The 20,628-nt window shown below is 44.7% G+C and overlaps 1 protein-coding gene across 1 annotated transcript in view; it reads right to left on the bottom strand.

Moving 5' to 3' along the window:
* HSD17B12 (hydroxysteroid 17-beta dehydrogenase 12) overlaps positions 1–20,628 on the bottom strand; it is a 100,878-nt gene that overhangs the window by 11,536 nt on the left and 68,714 nt on the right. The window contains exons 7-8 of the mRNA XM_073604130.1: positions 12,399–12,433; positions 8,320–8,401 (exon numbers count right to left, since the gene is read on the bottom strand). Of these exons, the coding sequence (XP_073460231.1) occupies positions 8,320–8,401; positions 12,399–12,433 (117 nt within the window). The remainder of the gene's footprint in view (positions 1–8,319; positions 8,402–12,398; positions 12,434–20,628) is intronic.

Below are 20,628 nucleotides of genomic sequence, written 5' to 3'. Positions count from 1 at the left end.
CATATTCCAAGTACATTTTGCTTATTTTAATACATGTTTTTGAGCCATTGAAGTCTATGGAACGAAAAAAAGTGAAAAAAGTCCCTGGCCCTTTCCATAAAATGCACAGATGTGAACATGACCCATAGGAAACCATGTTAAATGTACTGTAGTGTGTTTCTGCGAAACTGAAAAAGCATTAAAAAAATGCATAGGCACTATCATTCATGTCAAATCAGGACACAGTGGATGCTCCCAATTTGAAATCCATGCGGGCGCACAGCCCTGAACACAGACTGTGTGCTCAGTACTGTGCACCCACACCGAAGGTAAATCAGGAGTAGCAACTGTCTGTGCAGCTGCTGTGTCCCAATGGACATTAATGATACTGCCCACATGGGAATGCACAAAACACCAGTGCATCCCCATGGGGGTAAACACGGCCCCTTGCACGGGCGTACACTGTAGTACGCCTGTGTGAGGGAGGCCTAATTATTGTTGCAGCATGTAAAAACATTTTTGGGAACTTGTGCACTTGTAGTAAGAGTTTTGGGATGACCATGTCGCTGAGCACAAAGCCAGCTCCGTAAAGACTTGGTTTAACTACTTACGGACCGCCCCATAGCAGATTTACTGCTACAGGGCGGTCCTCCTGTGCAGAATCACGTATAAATAAGCGATTCTGCACTTTCACCTACAGGGGGTGCGTTGGCGCTGCCAGGGGGCCGCTTCTGCTGTATTTATTCAAAGCAGAAGCCGATCTGCAGGTGCTGGATGTCCACCAGCACCCGCCAATCGTCAGGCAGAGACACAGAATGGAGCTCTGCCTATGTATACAATGCAGAGCTGCGTCCTGTCAGAGGGGATGCGCTGGCTTTTCCGTCCCTGCAAAGCAGGGAATAAAATCCAGCACATTCATTACAGAAAGCAGCACATAGTACACACAAACACTGGTTAGGCACACATTTAACCCTTTGATCGCCCTAGATGTTAACTCCTTCCCAGCCAGTGTCATTAGTACAGCGACAGTGCATATTTTTAGCACTGATCACTGTGTTAGAGATGTAGCAGAATACATACAGTAAAACCTTGGTTTGCAAGCATAATTCGTTCCAGAAAAATGCTTGTAATCGAAAGCACTACTTTTAAAGCATTTTTTTTACAGGGTATAAAAGAGAAGAAAGGCACCTCTAAGTGTAGCAATAAGTTGCTAAATGTTGTACCTTCATTAAATGTAACCATATTGCTACACTTAGAGGTGCCTCTCTTCTTTTTTTATACTCCCCTCTGACATGACGCTACTCCTATATCAAGACATCGCTTGTATATCAAGGCAAAATTAAAACATTTTGCTTGTCTTGCAAAACGCTCTCAAACCAAGGTTTTACTGTATTGACAAATTGTTATTGGATGTTCTATAGTGGAAAGTAAAAAAAAAAAAAAAAAAATTGTATAAAAATAGATAGATACACACACACACACACACACACACACATATACAGTTGCAATAAAAAGTATGTGAACCCTTTTGGAATGATATGGATTTCTGCACAAATTGGTCATAAAATGTGATCTGATCTTCATCTAAGGCACAACAATAGACAATCCCAGTCTGCTTAAACTAATAATACACAAAGAATTAAATGTTACCATGTTTTTATTGAACACACCATGTAAACATTCACAGTGCCGGTGGAAAAAGTATGTGAACCCTTGGATTTAATAACTGGTTGAACCTCCTTTGGCAGCAATAACTTCAACCAAACGTTTCCTATAGTTGCTGATCAGACGTGCACAACGGTCAGGAGTAATTCTTGACCATTCCTCTTTACAGAACTGTTTTAGTTCAGCAATATTCTTGGGATGTCTGGTGTGAATCGCTTTCTTGAGGTCATGCCACAGCATCTCAGGCAGTTTGAGGTCAAGATTCTGACTGGGCCACTCCAGAAGGCGTATTTTCTTCTGTTTAAGCCATTCTGTTGTTGATTTACTTCTATGCTTTGGGTCGTTGTCCTGTTGCAACACCCATCTTCTGTTGCGCTTCAGCTGGTGGACAGATGGCCTTAAGTTCTCCTGCAAAATGTCTTGATAAACTTGGGAATTAATTTTTCCTTCGATGATAGCAATCTGTCCAGGCCCTGACGCAGCAAAGCAGCCCCAAACCATGGTTCCCCTACCACCATACTTCACAGTTGGGATGAGGTTTTGATGTTGGTGTGCTGTGCCTCTTTTTCTCCACACATAGTGTTGTGTGTTTCTTCCAAACAACTCAACTTTGGTTTCATCTGTCCACAGAATATTTTGCCAGTACTGCTGTGGAACATCCAGGTGCTCTTGTGCAAACTGTAAACGTGCAGCAATGTTTTTTTTTTGGACAGCAGTGGCTTCCTCTGTGGTATCCCCCCATGAAATCCATTCTTGTTTAGTGTTTTACGCATCGTAGATTCGCTAACAGGGATGTTAGCATATGCCAGAGACTTTTGTAAGTCTTTAGCTGACACTCTAGGATTCTTCTTCCCCTCACTGAGCAGTCTGCGCTGTGCTCTTGCAGTCATCTTTACAGGACGCCCACTCCTAGGGAGAGTAGCAGCAGTGCTGAACTTTCACCATTTATAGACAATTTGTCTTACCGTGGACTGATGAACAGCAAGGCTTTTGTAATCCTTTCCAGCTTTACGCAAGTCAACAATTCTTAATCGTAGGCCTTCTGAGAGCTCTTTTGTGCGAGGCATCATTCACATCAGGCAATGCTTCTTGTGAAAAGCAAACCCAGAACTGGTGTGTGTTTTTTATAGGGAAGGGCAGCTGTAACCAACACCTCCAGTTGGCTTACACCTCATTCCAATTAGCTCTTGGAGATCTCATTAGTCTAGGGGTTCACAAACTTTTTCCACCTGCACTGTGAATGTTTACATGGTGTGTTCAATAAAAACATGGTAACATTTTATTCTTTGTGTGTTATTAGTTTAAGCAGACTGGGATTGTCTATTGTTGTGACCTAGATGAAGATCAGGTCACATATGACCAATTTGTGCAGAAATCCATATCATTCCAAAAGGGTTCACATACTTTTTATTACAACTGTGTGTGTGTGTGTGTGTATATATATATATATATATATATATATATATATATATATATATATATATATATATATATATATATATATATATATATAAATATATTTATTTATAGTGACAAAGGGGGTAACTCCATATTAACATCTATGGATCAAGAATAGGATGTCCAACAAGCTCATATAGCTCATATAGGTGTGAGGATCAGGTGTTCACAATCTTTGACCATATAGTCTGGTTCTCTGGCTTCATTCGCTGTCACTAATTAGCCTTGGTCTGTGATGTCTCAAGCTGAAAAGGTACAGCAATGAAAAACACAGGCAGAGTGTAAAATCAATTAATGAACAGCTAGAGCTAAAGTGCACCCGAAAAAAGTATTCACAGCGCTTCATTTTTTCCACATTTTGTCATGTTACAGCCTTATTTCAAAATGGTTTAAATTCAATATTTTCCTCAAAATTCTACAAACAATACCCCATAATGACAACGTGAAAGAAGTTTGTTTGAAATCTTTGCAAATTAAAATTAAAAAAATAAAAATCCCAACTACATAAGTATTCACAGCCTTTGCCATGACACTCAAAATTGAGCTCAGGTGCCTCCTGTTTCCACTGATCATCCTTGAGATGTTTTTACAACTTGATTGGAGTCCACCTGTGGTAAATTCACTTGATTGGACATGATTTGGAAAGGCACACACCTGTCTATATAAGGTCCCACAGTTAACAGTGCATGTCAGAGCACAAACCAAGCCATGAAGTCCAAGGAATTGTCTGTAGACCTCAGAGACAGGATTGTATGGAGGTACAGATCTGGGGAAGGGTACAGAAACATTTCTGCAGCATTGAAGGTCCCAATGAACACAGTGGCCTCCATCATGGAAGAAGTTTGGAACCAACAGGACTCTTCCTAGAGCGGGTCGCCCGACCAAACTGAGCGTTCGGGGGGAGAAGGTCCTTAGTCAGGGAAGTGACCAAGAACCTAATGGTCACTCTGACAGAGCTCCAGCGTTTCTCTGTGGAGAGAGGAGAACCTTCCAGAAGAACAACCATCTCTGCAGCACTCCACCAATCAGGCCTGTATGGTAGAGTGGTCAGATGGAAGCCACTCCTCAGTAAAAGGCACATGACAGCCCACCTGGAGTTGGCCAAAAGGCATCTAAAGAACTCTCAGACCATGAGAAACAAAATTCTCTTGTCTGATGCAACAAAGGTTGAACTCTTTGGCCTGAATGGTGAGCCTGATGTCTGAAAGAAACCAGGCACCGCTCATCACCTGGTCAATACCATCCCTACAGTGAAGCATGGTGGTGGCAGCATCATGCTGTGGGGATGTTTTTCAGCGGCAGGAACCAGGAGACTAGTCAGGATTGAGGGAAAGATAAATGCAGCAATGTACAGAGACATCCTTGATAAAAACCTACTCCAGAGCGCTCTGGACCTCAGATTGGAGTGAAGGTTCATCTTCCAACAGGACAACAACCCTAAGCACAGAGCCAAGATAACAAAGGAGTGGCTACAGGACAATTCTGTGAATGTCCTAGAGTGGCCCAGACTTGAACCCGATTGAACATCTCTGGAGAGATCTGAAAAGGGCTGTGCACCGACGTTCCCCATCTAACCTGATGGAGCTTGAGAGGTCCTGCAAAGAAGAATGAGAGAAACTGCCCAAAAAATAGGTGTGCCAAGCTTGTAGCATCATGCTAAGAAAGACTTGAGGCTGTAATTGGTGCCAAAGGAGTTTCACCAAAGTATTGAGAAAAGGCTGTGAATACTTCTGTACATGGGATATTTTTCATTTTTAATAAATTTGTACAGATTTCAAACAATCTTCTTTCCAGTTGCCATTAAGGGGTATTGTTTGTAGAATTTTGAGGAAAATAATGAATTTAATCCATTTTGGAATAAGGCTGTAACATAACAAAATGTGGAAAAAGTGAAGTGCTGTGAATGCACTGTATAACACTGGAACAATGCTAATATCAGAAATTATTTCATTTCATTCCAGTCAGAATTAAAGTTGAACTTCAGCCCGCAAAATACTCACCTCCAGCCATACAACTTTTGGATCACGGACCTCCGCTGACCTCTTCGTCCCAGGTCTCTTTCAGGTGCAGGGCTTTTGGACTTTTGATTGGCCAGCCAGGATGCATGCCATGGCTCTTGTGCATTTGCATGGTAGTTATTCATCCTGGCACACCAGCACTGAATGTATGCTGAGCTGTAAACGGGCAGGTAAGTTTGTATTATTGCAGAAGAAACATAGCATGTCTCTTCTGCAACAGAAGGCTGCCTGCTCGCAAATTTTTTAAATTTTCATTTCACATATAAAGTTGAAGTTTAGGTATGGATTTTTTTGCATAGTTCTATACTTGACCAATCCCTGTGGAAGCTGGAAATCACTGTAGTAGGCACCGCTGCTACAACGATTGCCACCAATTTAACGGTCCCATGGCAAGTGGCTGCCCTGCTGCTTACTAAACAAAGGAGATCACGCAGTGCAACCGCCATTCAGAGAACATTTTGCAGCTCTCTGAATGGTGTCCCTGCTGATCGAGCAACCCCCTGTATTAGCTAAGTAGCAGGGCAGCCACTAGTGATGGGACCAGGAGAGGTAGCATGGCCATCACTGTAGTAGCAATACCTACTACAGTGATTTCCAGCTTCCATGGGGATCAGCCAGGTATGACACATGTCTACTTGGGGGAGGCCAAAGCTGCTACCTTGCCTAGGGCCCCATTCTACCTTAATCTCTGCACAGATTTCCTGCCTAAGTCTGCACTTGATGGAATCGTGTGTCAATGCGCTCTGCAGACCAGAGAGGGGGTGGCACAGCATTGCTGGATGGGGGAGTCTGCAGGGAAGAGCTCCAAAAAAGTGGCGAGTATAGAAGCTGAAGCTGCTTCCTTATTTTTCGGAGATGTCAGGGAGTGCAATTATTTAAACTTGCCAAGCTAGGGTTTGGCCCTTAAAGTAGTATACACCGATCATCCATAACATTATGACCACCAACAGGTAAAGGGAATATCTTGTTACAATGGCATCTGAAAATTGGTGGGATATATTAGGCAGCAAGTGAACATGTTGTCCATGAATTTGATGTGGTGAAAGCAGAAAAAAGTTTGTTGTGTATGGGGCTGTGAAGCCCATGGTGACCCGTGTGTCCACAGCAAAAACCTTCTACAATGGTTACATGAACATCAGAACTGGACTACTAAGCAATGGAAAAAGGTGGCTTGGTCTGATGAGTGACGTTTTCTTTTACATCACGTGGATGGCCGGGTGCATCACTTACCTGGGGAAGAGATGGCACCAGGATGCAGTATAAGAAGGCAAGTTGACAGAGGCAATGTGATGCTTTGGGCAATGTTCTGCTGGGAAACCCCGGGTCCTGCCATTCATGTGGATGTTACTTTGGTGTCCATGCCTCAATGTATCATGGCTGTTTTAGCAGCCCTGGGTGGTTATAATGTTATGCCCGATCGTATATACACACACACACACACACACAGTATCTCACAAAAGTGAGTACACCCTCACATTTTTTGTAAATATTTTATTATATCTTTTGCTTATATCTTTCTCTTTCACTTTGCTACAATGTAAAGTAGTGAGTGTACAGCTTGTATAACAGTGTAAATTTGCTGTCCCCTCAAAATAACTCAACACACAGCCATTAATGTCTAAACCGCTGGCAACAAAAGTGAGTACACCCCTAAGTGAAAATGTCCAAATTGGGCCCAATTAGCCATTTTCCCTCCCCGGTGTCATGTGACTCGTTAGTGTTACAAGGTCTCAGGTGTAAATGGGGAGCAGGTGTGTTAAATTTGGTGTTATCGCTCTCACTCTCTCATACTGGTCACTGGAAGTTCAACATGGCACCGCATGGCAAAGAACTCTGATGATCTAAAAAAAAAAGTATTGTTGCTCTACATAAAGATGGCCTAAGCTATAAGAAGATTGCCAAGACCCTGGAACTGAGCTGCAGCACGATGGCCAAGACCATACAGCGGTTTAACAGGACAGGTTCCACGCAGAACAGGCTTCGCCATGGTCGACCAAAGAAGTTGAGTGCACGTGCTCAGCGCCATATCCAGAGGTTGTCTTTTGGAAATAGATGTATGAGTGCTGCCAGCATTGCTGCAGAGGTTGAAGGGGTGGGGGGGTCAGCCTGTCAGTGCTCAGACCATACGCTGCACACTGCATTAAATTGGTCTGTATGACTGTCATCCCAGAAGGAAGCCTCTTCTAAAGATGATGCACAAGAAAGCCTGCAAACAGTTTGCTGAAGACAAGCAGACTAAGGACATGGATTACTGGAACCATGTCCTGTGGTCTGATGAGACCAAGATAAACTTATTTGGTTCAGATGGTGACAAGCGTGTGTGGCGGCAACCAGGTGAGGAGGACAAAGACAAGTGTGTCTTGCCTACAGTCAAGCATGGTGGTGGGAGTGTCATGGTCTGGGGCTACAAGAGTGCTGCCGGAACTGGGGAGCTACAGTTCATTGAGGGAACCATGAATGCCAACATGTACTGTGACATACTGAAGCAGAGCATGATCCCCTCCCTTCAGAGACTGGGCAGTATTCCAACATGATAATGACCCCAAACACACCTTCAAGACGACCACTGCCTTGCTAAAGAAGCTGAAGGTAAAGGTGATAGACTGGCCAATCATGTCTCCCGACCTAAACCCTATTGAGCATATCTGTTGGGCATCCTCAAAACGGAAGGTGGAGGAGCGCAAGGTCTCTAACATCCTCCAGCTCTGTGATGTCATCATGGAGGAGTGGAAGAGGACTCCAGTGGCAACCTGTGAAGCTCTGGTGAACTCCATGCCCAAGAGGGTTAAGGCAGTGCTGGGAAATAATGGTGGCCACACAAAATATTGACACTTTGGGCCCAATTCAGACATTTTCACTTAGGGGTGTACTCACTTTTGTTGCCAGCGGTTTAGACATCAATGGCTGTGTGTTGAGTTATTTTGAGGGAACAGCAAATTTACACTGTTATACAAGCTGTACACTCACTACTTTACATTGTAGCAAAGTGTATTTCTTCAGTGTTGTCACATGAAAAGATATAATAAAATATTTACAAATATGTTAGGGGTGTACTCACTTTTGTGAGATATATATATATATATATATATATATATATATCTCTACATACATACACACTTAAATATATATTAGAGTTGAGAAGGCTTAAAATCTTTACAAGGTTGTGCCGCTGAACTAGAGGAAATGACAGGCCACCTACCTTGGTAGCAGAATATACAGTCAGCAAGGGCACAGGGTACATGCCACTAGCAGAAGAGATGTTCAGAATGACTCCTTTGGATCTAAAAGAAAAATATAAATTTATATAAGACAAGCCCTAAAACACCATCAGGATTACCCTAAGCTGCCCTGTATAAGTAGTGCAGAGAGTGGAAAGAATTGGAAACTCAAGAACCTCTTGATTAAAGTACCTTGATAATTGTCCAGGCTTAAAGTTGAAGTTTAATCTGTATATTTTGCATGCACTGGTTCCTCCCTCCCCCTTATCAGCATTACAACTTTTGTATTTTCATTACATATCTTATTTTAAAACCAAGTTTATGTGTTTCTCTATGCAATGCAGGTAGATCATGTCTGGTGGGAGGGGCCGGCAGGGTGCTGTACATAGCTTCCTCTGTACTCCTCTCCAGAGCCCTCAGCCTTGAAGTAAGCAGTGGACCGGCTCTTGGGAGGAGTTATGCAAATATCAAAACATTTTGAAGGCTGGAAGTCAGTCTGAAGAAGTGGGGCTCACAGTGTGCAGGGAAATCCGAGTAAACAATTTCAGTACAGGAGAGAAGTTGGTACAACTATGTAAGACTGAAGGGAAGGCTGGAGGGAGGATTCAACTTTGAAAAAGATTACTCCCTTAGTTAACACTTCAGCCTAAAGTGCATTTCCATTGTGGATGAAGTATGAAATAGGTAAAACATTAGGCCGTTTTTTTTTTTTTTAATAATTTATTTTGCCATTTGTGTCTCATTTGAAAGATTTCGATCTCCTTGTTGTCCTGCAGCCACAACAGTAGGTGAGAAGAAATCTCCAACGGGGGAATCCCCTCAGACAGTTGAGTAATAGGTGTCTCCACTGGAAGATTTACCATCTATTCCTGTTCCAGTGACAAAAAATGTTGGATCTTCCCTCAGTTTCAGTACCTATGATAGACTTAAAGAAGAACTCCATCTTTCTAAACACTTTATATGGTGGTAACCTGTGAGGCTGCTGGATGTGCGGTATAAACTGTATGTAGCGGTGGCCACATACCGGACTGTATTCCGGATGCAAGCCGAGACTTCCGGTCTCATATCCGGAACACAGATCAGTCTACCGCAGCAGTGCTCAGCCACACACAGTGCAAGCGATGTATTCTATCGATGAATACAAAGCTTCCTCTGATTGGCCAAGTCAGAGGTTGTGACATCATCAGCCCACCTCTCTGACTCATTCATTGATTGTATCAATTGATTGAGCAAGCGATGTATTCCATCAATGAATACAAAGCTTCCTCTGATAGTCAGAGAGGCGGGCTGATGAAGTCACAACCTCTGACTCGGCCAATCAGAGGGAGCTTTGTATTAATTGATTGTATTCATTGATAGAGCAAGCAATGTATTCAATCAATGAATACAAAGCTCCCTCTGATTGGCCGAGTCAGAGGTTGTGGAAATTGGGAATGTATCATCGTGGTCATGCGGATACAGGGTACGTATATGTGCCGCGTCTAATATAAATTGTTTAGAGGACATAAAAGTGTGGGCAGGCACCAAGACTTTGTAGGCACAATAAGGATACTAAGATCATAAAAAGTCTGATTTTTATTTCAAAAATAATATATTAAAAGCGGGAAAAGACAAAGATAGGATAAAAACTGAGTATAGTATACATCATTTACAGAATATGCACTCCATACACAATATATCAAGAGACAACGGAACTACAGGATCAGTAAGGGACACACAGACAACTTATTGATCTATATAGTTACAGTACATATCGTTGAATCAGACGCCATGTGATGGTAGTGGTCAAAAATTCTGTATAAACTTATAAGCTCGACATGTTGCGCGCCTTAGCGCTTCCTCAGGAGCATGCAATACGATAACCTAGTCAGTGTAAGGCTATTGTATAAGAACGGGAGGGGATGGAAAAAACCAGACCCTCAGCTGTTTCCCTATTAGACGGAGGTAGTTCCCAGCAATTGGGTGGAACAGGGGAGAAAAAGTTGTCGGTCACAGACTGGCTTATAAGGTTCATCTAAATGTATGAACATAATAGTTCCCTGCGGTTTGTGTCCCCAGTCTTGCTGAGTCTAATTGTAGAGCTTGTAGATGTAGTGGTTGGTGGTGGAGCGTTAAAACGCCATCCCACCACAGGTAGTGGTTAGTGCAGAATGAATACAAAGTTTCCTCTGATTGGCTGAGTCAGAGGTTGTGACATCATCAGCTGGCCTCTCTGACTCAGCCAGAGGAAGCTTTGTATTCATTGATAGAGCAAGCGTGGTATTGTATCGATGAATGCAAAGCTTCCTCTGATTGGTTGCGTCAGAGTGGTGGGCTGCGGATGTCACAATCTGACATACAGCATACTGGACTGTGTTCCAGATGCGAGCCGAGACTTCCTGTTTCATACTCGGAACACAGATCAGTCTACAGCAGCAGCGCTCAGCCACTCAGCGCAAGCGATGTATTCTTTCAATGAATACAAAGCTTCCTCTGACTGGCCGAGTCAGAGGTTGTGACATCATCAGGCCTCCTCTTTAAATACATTGCTTGCTCTATCAATGAATACAATCAATGAATACAAAGCTTCCTTTGATTGGCTGAGTCAGAGAGGCAGGCTGATGATGTCACAACCTCTGACTCGGCCAGTCAGAGGAAGCTTTGTATTTATTGATTGTATTAATTGATAGAGCAAGCAATGTATTCAATCAATGAATACAAAGCTTCCTCAGATCGGCTGGCCTCTCTGACTCAGCCAATCAGAGGAAGCTTTGTATTCGTTGATGGAAGACATCGCTTGCTCTGAGAGGCTGAGTGCTGCTGCTGTAGACTGATCTGTGTTCAGAGACAGGAAGTCTCAGCTTGCACCCAGAACACAGTGCTGTAGGTGGCCGCAGCTACATACAGTTTATACCGTACATCCAGCGGCCTCACAGGTTAGTGAGGGACGTCGTTCGTTTGGGCCAGCTTGGTGCACACAAAGCAGCTCTGCAAAGAAAGCCAATCAGCTTCCAGGTTTTGGTGTTAAAAAGTTTAATTGAACAAGCTGAAGTATAAGGTCTCCTCACCATTATCTTTGAGGGTTCTCAGAATGTGGTTGGGGACTGAAAATTGAACTAAAAGCTGCACCAACTGAGCGTTGCAGCTGGGTTGCAACTGGCCATTCATGAGCATAACAAGTATCCAGACGAACGTGGCTTCTACATACCAAGAAGGATGCCAACCCAGGCAGCAGCGCCAGCATGCCTTAGGCCATCATTCCCGAGGGCCACTGCCTAATGGCCCGCACACACGATCCGAATATCGTACGACTTTTTTCGCTTAATAGTCGCAAGTAGAAAGTGTATAGGTTACTAAAGTCACGAAAATTTTCGCACGACAGAAATTTAAAAAAAAAAAAAAAATCGGAAGTGATGTCACGTGTTGTAATGTATTTGTATTGTATTTTTGGACGACAACTGTACTGACTAAACGAAAATCGCACGATCGGGTATCGTACGAGGAAAACTTTGGTGCTTGTCTGATCGAATAATATCGGATGAACTGTCATGATCGGCTCTCGAAAAGCTCTGTACTAACAGTCTGATGATCGTACGATCGCGTCGAAAGCGGTATTTTTTGTCGGATTTTCGGATCGCGTGTACGGGCCATTGGAGTGCATGGCACCGCTATGTGTTTATATGTTGCCATTTTTAACATGGCTGTACAGTTGCAGCCTGGCAGCAGGTAATCCCTTAGGAAACTCCCACCCCTCATTCACTGTAATTCTCCCCCTAAGAATAGAAAGCTGTTCACTCCGTATTGATGACTCACAGACTCTTTTTTTTTTTTTAATTCTGCTCTTAAAAAGAAAATCACCACAAGAGCAACGAGGAGAGCTGGAGGATTCCCACGAAGCCGGTGAATCACCCTCCGTCCTTATGAGTCACCTTCGATCGCTCCATCGTTACCCAACATGGAGGCCAGGCAGATTAGTCACCAGAATGAATTTTTCAAAGAAAAGGATTCTCCCCTATAAATAATAATGAGGGCTTGTCTGGGTAGTGTTTATTTGTGTGTCTGAGGCTCGGGAGTGACTCACCTCTCCAGCATTCCGGGCATCACCAGGCGTGTCATCTACAGGAGAGAAACAGAGGACAGCCGTGAGAAAACGCAGGGTCACACACCGACTTAAGAGAGACAACGTGCGGCAAACCAAGAGCAACCAATCAGAATCCCTCTTTTAATGAGCCGATATAAAAAAAAAAAACAAATATGAGCGGCTGCTACGGGCTACCGCTCTTTGTGCATCAATATTACTCTGCAGCCCCCCGGGGTTCACACTGCCGCGACTTTGAAGCCGCATCCCAGCGCGACTTCGGCACGACTTGCATGCAACTTTTTTAACCACTTGAATACCAGGCATTCTCACCCATAACACCCCCCCCCCCCCTCCTTCCTGCCCAGGCCAATTTTCAGCGCTGTAACATTTTGAATGACAATTGCACGGTCATACAACACTGTACCCAAATTACATTTTTATACATTTTTTTTCCCCACAAATAGAGCTCTTCCTTTTGGTGGTATTTGATCACCTCTGCGGTTTTTATTTTTTGCGATATAAACAAAAAAAGAGCAATAATCTTGCAAAAAAAAAAAAAAACATTTTTTTACTTTTTGCTATAATAATTAACCCCGATTTAAAAAAAAAAAAAAACATTTTCTTTCTCAGTTTAGGCCGATATGTATTCTTCTACATATTTTTGGTAAAAAAATAAATAAAAAATTTGCAATAAGTGTATATTGATTGGTTTACGCAAAAGCGCCTACAAAATAGGTTATTGATTTTATGGCATTTTTATAATTATTTTTCTTTTTACTAGTAATGGTGGTGATCTGCGATTTTTATCGTGACTGTGATATTGCGGCTGACAGATCGGAAACTTTTGCCACTATTTTGGGACCATTGACAATGATACAGTGATCAGTGCTATAAATATGCACTGATTACTGTATAAATGTCACTGGCAGGGAAGGGGTTAACACTATTTGGCGATGAAGGGGTTAAATGTGTTACCTAGGGAGTTATTTTTAACTGTGGGGGATAAGACTGACTAGGGGAGGAGACTGATCAGTGTTCCTATTCACTAGGAACACACGATCTGTCTCCTCTCCCCGGACAGGATGTGGATCTGTGTGTTTACACACATAGATACACGTTCCTGCTCTGTTACGAGTGATCACGGGTGCCCAGTGAATATCGCAGCCGCCGGACACACGCATCAGCTCCTCAGTGACGCAGCAGGTGTGCGCACGCCCCCTATACCGCCGGGAAGCCAAGGACGTCATGATGTCCGCCCAGGATGAGAGATCCCATCTACGGACCTCTAATGACTATGGGCGGGGAAGGAAGTGGTTAACAGAAGTCTATGCAAGTCGTATCGAAGTTGGACCAAAAGTAGTGTAGGAACCTTTTTCTAAGTCGGAGCGACTCAAGTTGCTCCTATTAGAACAGTTCCATTACACTGAATGGGGTGCGACTTCTGATGCAACGTGCGCCAAAGTCGGAGCGCATTTCACATCAGTGTGACCCGGGCCCCAAACAAAGTTATCAAATTAGCAGGATAGACGCCTTACCTCATCACCTGATATTACAAGGATATACCCCTGACCTCATCACCTGATATTACAAGGATATACCCCTGACCTCATCACCTGATATTACAAGGATATACCCCTGACCTCATCACCTGATATTACAAGGATGGACACCTGACCTCATCACCTGATATTACAAGGATGGACACCTGACCTCATCACCTGATATTACAAGGATGGACACCTGACCTCATCACCTAATATTACAAGGATGGACGCCTGACCTCATCACCTAATATTACAAGGATAGACACCTGACCTCATCAACCTGATATTACAAGGATGGACACCTGACCTCATCACCTGATATTACAAGGATGGACACCTGACCTCATCACCTGATATTACAAGGATGGACACCTGACCTCATCACCTGATATTACAAGGATGGACACCTGACCTCATCACCTGATATTACAAGGATGGACGCCTGACCTCATCACCTGATATTACAAGGATGGACACCTGACCTCATCACCTGATATTACAAGGATGGACACCTGACCTCATCACCTGATATTACAAGGATGGACACCTGACCTCTTCACCTGATATTACAAGGATATACCCCTGACCTCATCACCTGATATTACAAGGATGGACACCTGACCTCATCACCTGATATTACAAGGATGGACACCTGACCTCATCACCTGATATTACAAGGATGGACGCCTGACCTCATCACCTGATATTACAAGGATGGACACCTGACCTCTTCACCTGATATTACAAGGATATACCCCTGACCTCATCACCTGATATTACAAGGATGGACACCTGACCTCATCACCTGATATTACAAGGATGGACACCTGACCTCATCACCTGATATTACAAGGATGGACGCCTGACCTCATCACCTGATATTACAAGGATGGACACCTGACCTCATCACCTGATAATACAAGGATAGACGCCTGAACTCATAACCTGATATTACAAGGCTAGACACCTGACCTGATATTACAAGGATGGACGCCTGACCTCATCACCTGATATTACAAGGATGGATGCCTGACATCCTCACCTAATATTACAAGGATAGACACCTGACCTCATCACCTGATATTACAAGGATGGACACCTGACCTCATCACCTGATATTACAAGGATGGACGCCTGACCTCATCACCTGATATTACAAGGATAGACGCCTGACCTCATCACCTGATATTACAAGGATAGACACCTGACATCATCACCTGATATTACAAGGATAGAAGCCTGACCTCATCACCTGATATTACAAGGATAGACACCTGACCTCATCACCTGATATTACAAGGATAGACACCTGACCTCATCACCTGATATTACAAGGATGGACACCTGACCTCATCACCTGACACTTGCTTAACCCCATAAAGAATCAGGTTTTGAATAACCCCCACTTTGTGGCTTTTATCACTCTTGCCTTCCAATGCCAGGGTGCTGAACTACAGTGCCTTGAAAAAGTATTCATACCCCCCTTGAATTTTTCCACATTTTGTCATGTTACAACCAAAAACGTAAAATGTATTTTATTGGGATTTTATGTGATAGACCAACACAAAGTGGCACATAATTGTGAAGTGGAAGGAAAATGATAAATGGTTTTCTATTTATTTCTACAAATAAATATGTAAAAAGTGTGGCGTGCGTTTGTATTCAACCCCCCTTTACTCTGATACCCCTAACTAAAATCTAGTGGAACCAATTGCCTTCAGAAGTCACCTAATTACATCTAGTGAAGGGCCTACAGCACTCAGAAAACAAGTGGCAACAATGGCTCCTGTTTGTATTACCAATCGCATTACTCCAATCCAAACGTGTCTATATCTGTTTGTTAACTGACTATGCTTTAAGTGTGGACTTGTTTACTACATTCAATTGTTTACGTGTAAGACTTTACCAGTTTATGATTGTTATTTGCAAGAACTTCAAATAAAAATCTTATTGATAAAGAAGTCACCAAATTAGTAAATAGAGTCCACCTGTGTGTAATTTAATCTCAGTATAAATACAGCTGTTCTATGAAGCCCTCAGAGGTTTGTTAGAGAACCTTAGTGAACAAACAGCATCATGAAGGCCAAGGAACACACCAGACAGGTCAGGGATACAGTTGTGGAGAAGTATAAAGCAGGGTTAGGTTATAAAAAAATATCCCAAGCTTTGAACATCTCACGGAGCACTGTTCAATCCATCATCAGAAAATGGAAAGAGTATGGCACAACTCCAAAACCTACCAAGACATGGCCGTCCACCTAAACTGACCGGCCGGGCAAGGAGAGCATTCATCAGAGAAGAGCCAAGAGGTCCATGGTAACTCTGGAGGAGCTGCAGAGATCCACAGCTCAGGTCGGAGAATCTGTCCACAGGACAACTATTAGTCGTGCTCTCCACAAATCTGTCCTTTATGGAAGAGTGGCAAGAAGAAAGACATTGCTGAAAGAAAGCCATAAGAAGTCCGGTTTGCAGGTTGCTAGAAGCCATGTGCGGGACACAGCAAACATGTGGAAGAAGGTTCTCTGGTCAGATGAGACCGAAATTGAACTTTTTGGCAAAACGCGTGTGTGTCAGAAAACTAACACTGCATGTCACCCTGAACACACCATCCCCACTGTGAAACATGGTGGTGGCAGAATCATGTGGTGGGGATGCTTTTCTTCAGCATGGACAAGAAAGCTGGTCAGAGTTGATGGGAAGATGGATGAAGCCAAATACAGGGCAATCTTAGAAGAAAACCTGTTAGAGTCTGCAAAAGACTTGAGACTGGGGCGGAGGTTCACCTTCCAGCAGGACAACGACCCTAAACATACAGCCAGAGCTATATTTATGTTTTTGGTTGCAACATGACAAAATGTGGAAAATTTCAAGGGGTATGAATACTTTTTCAAGGCACTGTATATAGCTACTTGAGAAAATATCTGCATGTTCTTCTAATGTTGGCCTAAATCTGCTCCGGAAACTCAAGGGCTCCTCCACAATACAAAAATCTACCAGCACGTTAAAGAGACCCTGTCGCCAGACTTCAACAACAATCTTTTTATAAGATGCATTGAAAGTATTTTATGCATGCTATTTACCTGTAAAAGACTCTTTTAGGTAGGCATTCAAAAGCCCATATACTGCTGTTGCGTGCCGCCATCTTGGATGTGATGTCAGCAGCCCATGAGAGGTCAGACCGCAGATACAAGCGCTGGTCAGGGACCGCAGATACAAGAGATGGTCAGGGGCCGCAGATACAAGCGATGGTCAGGGGCCGCAGATACAAGCGATGGTCAGGGGCCGCAGATACAAGCGATGGTCAGGGGCCGCAGATACAAGCGATGGTCAGGGGCCGCAGATACAAGCGATGGTCAGGGGCCGCAGATACAAGCGATGGTCAGGGGCCGCAGATACAAGCGATGGTCAGGGGCCGCAGATACAAGCGATGGTCAGGGGCCGCAGATACAAGCGATGGTCAGGGGCCGCAGATACAAGCGATGGTCAGGGGCCGCAGATACAAGCGATGGTCAGGGGCCGCAGATACAAGCGATGGTCAGGGGCCGCAGATACAAGCGATGGTCAGGGGCCGCAGATACAAGCGATGGTCAGGGGCCGCAGATACAAGCGATGGTCAGGGGCCGCAGATACAAGCGATGGTCAGGGGCCGCAGATACAAGCGATGGTCAGGGGCCGCAGATACAAGCGATGGTCAGGGGCCGCAGATACAAGCGATGGTCAGGGGCCGCAGATACAAGCGATGGTCAGGGGCCGCAGATACAAGCGATGGTCAGGGGCCGCAGATACAAGCGATGGTCAGGGGCCGCAGATACAAGCGATGGTCAGGGGCCGCAGATACAAGCGATGGTCAGGGGCCGCAGATACAAGCGGTGGTCAGGGACCGCAGATACAAGCGGTGGTCAGGGACCGCAGATACAAGCGGTGGTCAGGGACCGCAGATACAAGCGATGGTCAGGGACCGCAGATACAAGCGCTGGTCAGGGACCGCAGATACAAGCGCTGGTCAGGGACCGCAGATACAAGCGCTGGTCAGGGACCGCAGATACAAGCGCTGGTCAGGGACCGCAGATACAAGCGCTGGTCAGGGACCGCAGATACAAGCGGTGGTCAGGGACCGCAGATACAAGCGGTGGTCAGGGACCGCAGATACAAGCGATGGTCAGGGACCGCAGATACAAGCGCTGGTCAGGGACCGCAGATACAAGCGCTGGTCAGGGACCGCAGATACAAGCGCTGGTCAGGGACCGCAGATACAAGCGCTGGTCAGGGACCGCAGATACAAGCGGTGGTCAGGGACCGCAGATACAAGCGGTGGTCAGGGACCGCAGATACAAGCGGTGGTCAGGGACCGCAGATACAAGCGGTGGTCAGGGACCGCAGATACAAGCGATGGTCAGGGACCGCAGATACAAGCGCTGGTCAGGGACCGCAGATACAAGCGCTGGTCAGGGACCGCAGATACAAGCGCTGGTCAGGGACCGCAGATACAAGCGCTGGTCAGGGACCGCAGATACAAGCGCTGGTCAGGGGCCGCAGATACAAGCGCTGGTCAGGGGCCGCAGATACAAGAGATGGTCAGGGGCCGCAGATACAAGCGATGGTCAGGGGCCGCAGATACAAGCGATGGTCAGGGGCCGCAGATACAAGCGATGGTCAGGGGCCGCAGATACAAGCGATGGTCAGGGACCGCAGATACAAGCGGTGGTCAGGGACCGCAGATACAAGCGGTGGTCAGGGACCGCAGATACAAGCGGTGGTCAGGGACCGCAGATACAAGCGGTGGTCAGGGACCGCAGATACAAGCGATGGTCAGGGACCGCAGATACAAGCGCTGGTCAGGGACCGCAGATACAAGCGCTGGTCAGGGACCGCAGATACAAGCGCTGGTCAGGGACCGCAGATACAAGCGCTGGTCAGGGACCGCAGATACAAGCGCTGGTCAGGGACCGCAGATACAAGCGCTGGTCAGGGACCGCAGATACAAGCGCTGGTCAGGGACCGCAGATACAAGAGATGGTCAGGGACCGCAGATACAAGAGATGGTCAGGGACTGCAGATACAAGCGATGGTCAGGGACTGCAGACATGATGCAAGAGACTGTTGGAGACTATGAACATGCTTCAGGAGACAGTTATCGACTGGAGACATATTACACGAGACGGCTAGAAACCCCTGCTATAACAAAAATTGCACACGAATGTAATTTTCTTACATTCACCATTTTAAGTTTACCACAAGTTTCAATTTGACTCCTTTAGATCTACCAGGTCAAAGGCCTGACTAAATACAAATTGACTGGATAGATTAAGTAGGTCCTCAGATTACATGGTTTTAAAAACCTAAAAGTTGATTGTGCAAAGATTGTAAGGTCAGATTGTAATGTGTAAGGTGAGCTTTGAGCAGCTCATAGATTATGTAAGAAAATTGCTCGAGGAAGTTCACCAGGAGGGAATCCCTCCCGCAGAGCTTTTGTGTTCTGCTGGCGGGAAGCCTTCCCTGACATCAGAACACAATAGTCAACGCTAGCGGCTATAGCTGCCAGCAGTGATCGCATGAAAAAAAAAAATCTTACAGGCTGGTTGTACTAAAGTTGACCGATGGATCAATTTCAGTACAACCAGCCTGCCCATAGATGGATTGAAATTCAGCCAGTTCCTGCTGAACCAGCAAAATTTTGATTCATCTATGGCCGACTTTAAGTCATGACAGTCTCAATGCTTTTGCACAGAGCAGCCCCAATCCTCCTCTTCTGGCATCCCCTGCTGTCGCTCCAGGCCCCTCCTTTTTATGGGGGCACCCATACGTGCTTGCTCCCGAGCCCCACTGCTGCCATCCATTAACACAGACAGCACGACTCGGCCTCGCCCCCCCCCGCATCACAGCATTTGATTGACAGGGGAGGAGAGAGAAATCTGCTGTTCCTAGTGATCAGGAACAGCGATCTCTCTCCCCCTCCAGTCAGTCCCCTCCCCGCTACAGTTAGAAACACCTCCCAGGGAACACTTAACCCCTTAATTGCCCCCTAGTGCTAACCCCTTCCCTACCAGTGACATTTACACAGTAATCAGTGGCTATTTTTCACACTGATCGCTGTATAAATGTCACTGGTAGCAAAAAAGTCTCCGATCTGTCCGTCGCAATGTCGCAGTCCTGCTAAAAATCACTGATCACCGCCATTACTAGTAACAAAAAATAAATAAATAATAAAAATGCCATAAATATATCCCCTATTTTGTAGACGCTATAACTTTTGCCCAAACCAATCAATATACGCTTATTGCGATTTTTTTTTACCAAAAATATGTAAAAGAATACTAATTGGCCTAAACTGATGAAGACATTTGTTTTTTTTTTTTTTTTAATTTACTTTTTGGGGGGATATTTAATATAGCAAAAAGTAAAAAATATTGTTTTTTTTTTTTTTTTTTTTCTAAATTGTCGGTCTTTTTTTGTTTATAGCGCAAAAATAAAAAACCGCAGAGGTGATCAAATACCACCAAAAGAAAGCTCTATTTGTAAGGAAAAAAAAAAGGACATAAATTTAGTTTGTGCACAACATCGCACGACCGCACAATTGTCAGTTAAAGCGACGTAGCGCCGTACTGCAAAAAAATGGCCTGGTCATTAAGGGGGTAAATCCTTTACGGGGCTGAAGTGGTTAAAAAAGATAAAATAATCATAACAAT

The sequence above is a fragment of the Aquarana catesbeiana genome, linkage group LG11 (genome assembly GCF_042186555.1).
Source record: "Aquarana catesbeiana isolate 2022-GZ linkage group LG11, ASM4218655v1, whole genome shotgun sequence".
In the NCBI taxonomy this organism is placed as follows: domain Eukaryota; kingdom Metazoa; phylum Chordata; class Amphibia; order Anura; family Ranidae; genus Aquarana; species Aquarana catesbeiana.
Note: the sequence above shows the minus strand (reverse complement) of the source record. Positions and strands in the feature narration are given on the sequence as shown.